General features: G+C 56.0%; 1 protein-coding gene across 1 annotated transcript in view; it reads left to right on the forward strand.

Annotated features, from left to right (window-relative positions):
* Nucleotides 1-2,725, forward strand: part of SBF2 (SET binding factor 2) — a 353,360-nt gene extending 350,635 nt beyond the window's left edge. Inside the window, exons 41-42 of the mRNA XM_045291145.1 lie at nt 142-273; nt 1,200-2,725. Of these exons, the coding sequence (XP_045147080.1) occupies nt 142-273; nt 1,200-1,298 (231 nt within the window). The 3' untranslated portion in view covers nt 1,299-2,725. The remainder of the gene's footprint in view (nt 1-141; nt 274-1,199) is intronic.
* The last annotated feature ends 5,581 nt before the right edge of the window (nt 2,726-8,306 follow it).

An 8,306-nucleotide genomic window follows, 5' to 3' on the forward strand; every position in this document is an offset into this window, starting at 1 on the left:
CCCCGCCCCCGAAGATTATACCTGACGAAACCTGTGGTGCTTGATTAGAATCAACCCCATGCACCCAGGGATGATGATGATCACACACGTTCCCAGCCCAGTTCCCGCGCCTCATGCCCACCTGTACCCTTGTGGTTCCAGCTGCGATACTATGACTCAGGAGAGGACACGAGCTGCAAAGGCCACATCGACCTGGCTGAAGTGGAAATGGTCCTCCCCGCTGGCCCCAGCCTGGGGGCCCCCAAGCACACGAGTGACAAGGCTTTCTTTGATGTAAGTTGGTCTCCGCACTCTCCTGGCTCCACATACCTCTAGGGACTTGGGGAGAGGAGCAGGGAAGAGCTCAATGGCTGGTGCCTGCAAGCAGGTTACAGATCCTCTGGGAGTGAGCCTTACTGGCATTTCCAAGTATGGAAACACAGGGAGCTGCCTGGATTTGTGTGGAGTGTGGGAGGGGCCAGAGGCTTCAGCCACAGCCATTCTGGATGCCCTTCATCGGGGCAGGAAAGCCCAGGGCGTTGCAAAGTAGGCTCTGCCACCCAGTCAGCCCTTACTGAGTCTCTACGCGAGCAGACAGCCTCCTCCTCCTCCCACAGACGGTTCACTTATTAGCCATGGTCCACTGGGAGCCCTTGATGGCGGGGTGGCTACACATTGGGCTCCAGTCCACACGGGGGCAGTTGGAAACCACCAGCAGCTCCTCGGGAGAAAGACGGGGCTTTCTACTCCTGCAAACAGTGAAGATCTCGGGAACCCACGGGGGTGTCGCTCTGAGTCAGCACCGACACAAGGGCAGCTCGTTTGGGTTTTGCAGTGTTCTGTTAACATCCCCGGGCCTTTGGAGCTAGGCCCCTAGTGCTGCAGTGGTTTCACATCGGGCTGCAGTCACAGCCACCATGCAGGAATAAGAGGAGGCTTGTCAGTCCCGTAGTCTCGAGAACCCACAGGGCCACTTCTGCCGGCCTTGGACAGCTGGGAGTCAGAATTGACTTGGTGGCAGAGTTTTGGGGTTGGGACGAGAAAGGTAAGTGACTGCCTAGGCAGCCATCGTGAGGGGGTGGGGATGGGGGTGGGCAAGACGACAAAGATTCTAGAGCAGTACAGAAAGAGAAGACAAAGCGACTGGTTTGTACGATTACTCAAAGTCACACAACAGCCCTGCTCTTCAACTGTAGTAACCCAGTCCTTTGGTTCTGCAGCTCAAGACCAGCAAGCGTGTCTATAACTTCTGTGCCCAGGATGGACAAAGCGCCCAGCAATGGATGGACAGGATCCAGAACTGTATCTCAGATGCCTGATGCCCTTGGTCAGCCAGAGAAGGGAATGGGGTGCTGCCAGGGAGGAGAGGCCGGTGTGAGCCCTGGAGGATTCTGATGAGTCACCTCAGACTGAGGCTCCCCTGCCCTGTCTTCCTCAGCTCCCCTCTCCTTACCTGCATGGGTGTGTCAGATGAGCCAGGTCCCAGGAAGCTCAGGCACTCCCTGAACCTTGCCGTAGTACATTGTTCTCCTCGGGTCCCATCCCAGTGACTCCAGGTCAGAAGAATGCCTCTGAGCCACCTGTCATCCCTCCTCTGGGCAAAATGGCTACCACCCACCTGGGTCCTTCGTCAGGAAAGCAAGACTCTTCTTGTTCTCCATGGTCATTTCTTTGAAGAGCTTTGTGGCCAACAGACTAACCCTCCAAGCCCCCTGTACTCTCTGTAGGATGGGTTCCCCCATCAGAGGCACCCACCCTGCCTGCCTGCCCTTAGAGAGATGTTCTCTGGTGCTGTCAGAAATTGGTTCCCTAATCCCGCTGTGACTTGGTGCTCACGGGCAACAAAGGGGGATCCAGCAGGATTAACCGATGGAAAGAGATTGTCCAGGGAGCAGCATCCCCACAGCCAGGCCCATGCAGGCAAACTCAAGACTTCTCCAGATCAGGTGCTCTGCAGGGCGGGCCTGGGGGCCCAGTGTTGCCTGCTCCTCGCAGCGTCCTGCCCACAACAAGCACAGGGCTGGCCGCTCTAACCAACCAGACCACCACCTGCACCAGCACCTGCACTGAGCTCCTAACAAGGGAAGACATGGGAGACCGGCCAGGCCTCAGCCCACAGACACCTGCCACCAGGGCTGGTCCACTGCAGTCACCCTGACCTGAGCACAGGTGCACACCGGAGCCCCACTTCGGCCCAGGATGAGCAAGAACGGCCTTTGGCTTCCCCTCCTGCTCGCTCGGCTGAGGACGCGAGGGACTCCTGTTGCTGCCGGTGCACAAACAGCTTGCTGCGGCCACTGTGCCCACTGGGGTCACCGCAGCCTGGTGTCCAGATGTTCACATGTTACATATCAAACTATTGTCTCAAAATATGTACAGATGACTTCTAGGCCCTGGTTTTTCAGACTGTCTGCTTATAATTTAATATAAAATTAACTAAACTGATTCCTGTGACTTCACTAACAAACCTAGTCCCTTTTTAAAAAAATTAAAAACCCATTTTGTCTTTTTAGATTAAAAGTAAATCAGATTTTTTACATTTTAAATGATCGCACAGGAGACAGAGCTCTGTTACTGTATAAGGAGTTGGTGGAAAACAATGAAGGACTTCCTATCATTTTCTAGATCGCCACCTGTGAAAACGGTTTTTGCACATTGTATTTTTCTTTGTATATGAAATAACCTTTTTGTACTTTGTAAAATACGAGGCCACTGTATCTTCAGCAATTTGAGACTGTACACAGTGCTCCCTTTTGTGACTGGATCTTTTAACATTCTTGCAGGCGCTTCCTGCCTGCCCTTCACTAACCACTTGGAATTAAATTTATTTCTTAAGAAAAAACCTCCCTCATTTACTGTGCAATAGAAGCCCTGTGGTATCATGGTTAGGAGGTAGGCTGCAATCCGCATGGTCAGCAGTTCAAAACCACCAGCAGCTCCACGGGAGAAATACCAGACTTTCTACTCCTGTCAGCAGTTGTGAGACAGCCTTGATTCAATGGCAGTGAGTTTGGGTTGCTTTGGTTTAGAGCAATGGTTCTCAACCTGTGGGTCACGACCCCTTTGGGGGTTGAGCGACCCTTTCACAGAGGTCACCTGATTCATAACAGTAGCAAAATTACAGTTATGAAGTAGCAACAAAAATAATTTTATGGTTGGGGGTCACCACAACCTGAGGACCTCTATTACAGGGTTGTGCGCAGCCTTGGGAAGGTTGGGAACCAGTGCTGTAGAGTTCACACACACTGCACAGGTGAGCTGCCGGGTTCAGGGGGACACCTCGCACCTCCGCCTGGGCTCAGCCCTGGTTGTTCAGCGGGTCATCATCTCACCACTTTGGGTGTGTGACAATTTACGAAGATGCACCTTGTCCCGACAAGGTGAACTCTTGGTTAGCACCGCTGGTTCCGCTCAGGGAGGGTTAAACAGCACAAAGGAACCCTCAGCGGTTTCTCTTCTGGGAGACACTTCCTCTCTAAGTCCTGGGAGTTTACCTTGGACTTTGGCCACATCGAGTTGCATAGACAACAGGGAGTGTGAGTTCATCTCAGAGCTGTAGCCCCAACTCCTTGGCCATGCAAGAGCCTTCTCTGAACTAAGTCGGAGGCCCCCCCGCCCCCAAGGGCCAGAGAGACTCAAGATGAGGTCACTGCCACCCTGTCCTAGCAGTCAAGTCTCTTCTGTCTCATGGCCATCTCCACAGCTCACTGCGCATCAGGCCCTTTGACTGCCAGCACTGCTGCCTTACATACACACCCACTTGTCGCTCACCCACGTGGTTATCGGATTCCACTCGCGACACCAAAAAGAGGCAATATGCAAAACAAAACCAAAAAATGGAGGATGACTGTCATTACATAACTGCCAAGGCACCCTGAACCATCCCGGCCAGAGAGACTCTCCCTGCAGCTTGGCCTTCACGACGGCCAGGTGTGATCAGCAAGGTGCACAACAGGCAGCAGATACTTGACTGCTTCCTCACTGTGGTAACAAGGGTTGGTACGTGAGGAGCAGCGGCTCCTAGCAGCCACCCGAGCATTCCAGCTTTTCTGAGCTGTTTAATTAAAGCTCTTCCTCCACCATTTGCCAGGACAACGCAGGGATCCCCACCTTGCCCATCACTGCTTTCCAGCGAGTCTGCTCCCTTCCAAGGGGTGCTAGCCAGATGAGCAAGTCATGTGTCCCAAGACAGTGCCCCCAATTAAGTGGATTCTCAGTGGCCCCCTGAAGCAAACACTCAGAGTTCAGTCCCAGGAGTACTGCCCTGGCTCTGTCCAGCATGGGCGGCGGCGGAGAAGGGAGGGCGGGGAATTCTAAAATTCCATGGAAGGAATTCCATGGCCTTTCTGTGTCATTCTCCAGACTTTGACGCTCCCTTTATGCATGTTGTAAATGCATGCACATCTGTCTGCTCTTTGGGAATCTCATCTGTTTTCTCCCCTCTCAGCCCCAGCATAGTCTCCACCAGATTACTCTGGAATCCACCTCAGGATCACCCTTCAGTCAGATGAGGAGGAGGTGGTAGCAGCTCCTGAGGTGGGTGTGGGAGGGGCCCTCTGGCCCAGCCAGGACAAGGCGTCTGCTGTCTGCTGTTCAGGCTCTTTCTGGGCAGGCAGGGCACCGCTGCCCGCCCAGGGAGGCAGGGAAGCTACAGCACCACCCTGCTCGGGGGCACCCAGCCAGATGGCTCTGTCTCTGGGCTCAGGGTTCCGAATTTTCCCCACTGTGACCCTAACCTTCACACAGCTGCCTTCCTGAGCAGACATCTCTGGAGCTCTGTGCTCAGCAATTAGATCTTCATCTGGCTACTCTCCGCCTGGTATCTGTTCTTCCACTGCAAGAGATAACGCTCTTTGTAAACCACTTAGCCAGTAACTCTGTGCTAATGGCCTTCAGCCCATCATCCCTTGTCCAGGCATCCAACCCACTCTTTACAGGCACTCTCCCCTCCAGATCTTGAAAATGCCTGCACTGTCTCACCTGGTGGCCTAGTGGGTTACGCATTGGGCTGCTAGCTAAGGGGTCAGCAGTTCATCTCCACCAGCTGCTCTGTGTGTTAACGAGGAGACTTTCTACTACCTTAAAGAGTTACACTCTTGGAAGCCCACAGGGGCAGTTCTACCCTGTAGATAGGGTCACTCGGTCAGCATTGACAACAGCAGTGAGCTTGGTTTGGGGTGGGGTGTTTTTTTCCGGTCACACCTGCATGCAATATCTGCAATCACATTCCTCCCCAGCCCCAGCCCCTCCCCCTCAAAAGCCCCAGGTCACTACAGAGAGGCGGTGCTGCTCACCTGTCAGGTAGAAGGCATCCTCCTACTCCTTCCCTGAGATAACCCAAATCCCCATCCCCATTAGACCAGTTTCTAATACCCATCGCCATGGCTACTCAGCACTCACAGACAAAACTCATGATGAAAGGGTTCATTAAAGAAGTTGACACGTTGTGACGCCAGTGAAAAATGCCCAAGCTTGAGTTGTGTATCAGGACACGTTACCAAGTTCTGTCAGATCTGCTAATAAATGCCCCAAGGGTAGACCACTCTGCTACGAGCCTCAACTCCAAGTTCTGTGGGTCAGCAAACTCAACTCCCTGAATTAAGTGCCCAAAGGCACCCCACTCCAGTAAGCCTCAGACCAAAGGCACTCAACTCCACTTCTGTAGGTTAGCAAGTCCAACTCCCCCAATTCAGTGCCTAGAGGTAGCCCACTCCACAAGCCAGCTGCCTGCCCAAAGACCTCAGCTTTACTGGCTCCGTGGGTCAGAAGTCCCTCACCCTGTCCCATGCTCTGGCTGCTGATTCTGCTACTACTTCTCTGATGGCACAGCTGTCCTCTGGATCCAGGCGGTTCACTGTGCAGGAATCTTGGGTCCAGAGGAAGCGCCCCACTCCCCGCTTCTTGCTGGTAATGAGATTCCTCCTCCTGCTTCTCAGTGAGTTTATTTTATACACAGCAGGATGGCACGCCAGGGAATCCTGTTGGCAATTATTCACAGGTGAATCCTATAGGTATCTTCCCCCACCTCCTTACCAGACCCATGCAGGGAAAGGTCATTTTGGTGGGAGTTTGAGGCTACATAGAAGCGGCACATGAAATAATTTACTGCCCCTGCTAAGTGCTCTGGGCTAGTCCCTGCGCTGTGCACCTTGGCCCCTGGATTAGTTTCTTAGAGCTAGCATCACAAAGTACCAAAAGTGGTTCTTAGAACAGAAACTTACCACCCCCACAGGTCCAGAGCCTAGGAGCCCAAATTCAAGGTGCTGGCAGAACCATGCTCCCAGAAGTCTCCAGGGGAGCTCTCCCTCAGCCTCCGGTATCCCCAGTGTTTCCTTAGCTTGTAGATGCATCCTTGCGGTCTCCGCCATCTCCATGGTCACCTGATCGCCTTCCCACTGTGGTTCTGTCTCCCCGTCTTCTCTTATAAGGACACCGCCCATCCAGGATTAGAGCCCATCCTGCTGCAGTCACCGGTGGCACACATGCTTAAGGCCTCAGCTACTAATTAACCGGAAGGCTGACCAAGGGAACCCATCCCCAGGTGCGTAGGAAAAAAGGCCTGACAAGCCAAGATGTCTGAACCATTACAGCTGTGACAGACAGCCCCCAGGAGCGCAGTTCTACTCTGCCGCGGAGACGGCTGCTACGAGTCAGAATCCACCCAATGGCAAGGGTGGGTTTTCTCTCTTATTCTTTCCCGTTTTCTGCCACCCCAGGACCTCATTCTAACATAAGACAACCTCAGTGATTCCATTTCCAAACAAGGTCCCCTGCGTAGGTACTGGAGGTTGTGCGGTGCCACGCCTTCTTGGGGACCCGGTTAAAATCAAGAACTCTGGAAGGGAAGCAAGCCAAACAAAATAAACCTGGCAAGTCCACGGAGCAGGGCAATCAGTGCACATCCGAGTGGGGACACGTTCGGATGGGGAGGAGATAGGGGCCAGGCCAGGTGAGGAGGATCAGGCTAGGTGGGCAAAGGTGAGGTGGAGCTGACGGTCCTGGGAACTAGCTCCTGAGCCACCTGCAGGAGAGACTGGGAGGTGGTGCTGGAGTCTGAGAAGTCCCCTCCAGGAGGCCCAGACCCAAGTCACTGACACCCACCCACATCTTGGTGGGGAAAACACCACGGAATTGCGCCCAACTTTCCGGAGGAGAATCCCTGGTTTAGAGGCTCCGTGGACATCGTCGGGCCTGTGGAGTCGACGTGACCCCGACTCATCTATGCCTTGTGCTCTCTCCTCTGCCGTGACCCCAAGGCGGCCCAGGCTTGGCTGCAGAGGACCAAGCATGCAGGGGACCTGTGGCCTCTGCCTCCCTGGCCAGGCCACTAACAGGGGCCATGCGAGGCCGAGGCCTCCTGGGTCTGACCCTGGGCAGAAGCTCCTTTGGAGTGGAAGGGGCTTGCCCTCAGGGAGAGGGCAGAGGGCGCCCCCACAGGCTCGTCCCCTCACAGCCACCACCCCCACCCCCGGGAGGACGCCCCACACCCCTGCCTCCTTCCAAGGGGGCCCCGCCCTTGGACCCAGCACAGGCTCAGGCTAGACGGTCCAGGAGATGCAGGCTGGGCAAGAAGGCGAGGAGACCCGGGCCTTAGGACTGGGGTGATCCTGGACAGCACCCTCCCATCCCCCACCGCCGTGGGCAAGACGGGCCAGCGGGCCAGCACCCGTGACGGCCCCGAGCGGCTCCCCCGCAGCCCTGGCCCCATCCCAGCGCCCGGCTGGACCGCAGATGCCGGGTGCCCGCGGAGAGCCCCCCACTCCGGCCTCCGCAGATCCACCTCCCGCGCCTCGCCTCGCGGTCCCGAGGGTCCGCAGCGCCGGCCAGAGGAATGCGAGCCGTTCCCGGCATCTCCTCCCCTGTGGCCGCCCGGAGCGGGGCCGGGGCCTCGGGGCTTCTGGCAGGAAATTCGCCGGCCTGGCCTTCCCGCCGCCAGCTGCTCGGCTGACCCTGACCCTGTGTTTTCCGAAACCCGATCCTGCACGTTTCAAAGCTCTGCTGGGTCTCGGGGGAGGGGGAGGGGGCGCCTACGTGCGGAAAGCGGAGCCCTGGACCCCACGCGGCCCCACCCGCCCCCGCCCGCGCTCCCGAGCGGCTGCCACCTGGAAAACGGGCCGGGCCCTGGGACAGAGCGACGGAGAGCTGAGTTGAAAAGACTAGCTGGGAAATAGCAAACCACTCCCAGTCGCCATGCTGTCAAAGACTGGGGAGAGAAGCGTCGAGGGGGGGGGACCACCGAGGGTGCCCGGCCCGGAGGGGCAGGGCGAGAGCATCCCTTTGGCCGTGAGTCTGCGCTGCTCTCGGGCGGGTCACCAACGTGGACACCG

Source organism: Echinops telfairi, unplaced genomic scaffold (assembly GCF_000313985.2).
Source record: "Echinops telfairi isolate 266 unplaced genomic scaffold, ASM31398v2 ScPeMD7_60;HRSCAF=208, whole genome shotgun sequence".
In the NCBI taxonomy this organism is placed as follows: domain Eukaryota; kingdom Metazoa; phylum Chordata; class Mammalia; order Afrosoricida; family Tenrecidae; genus Echinops; species Echinops telfairi.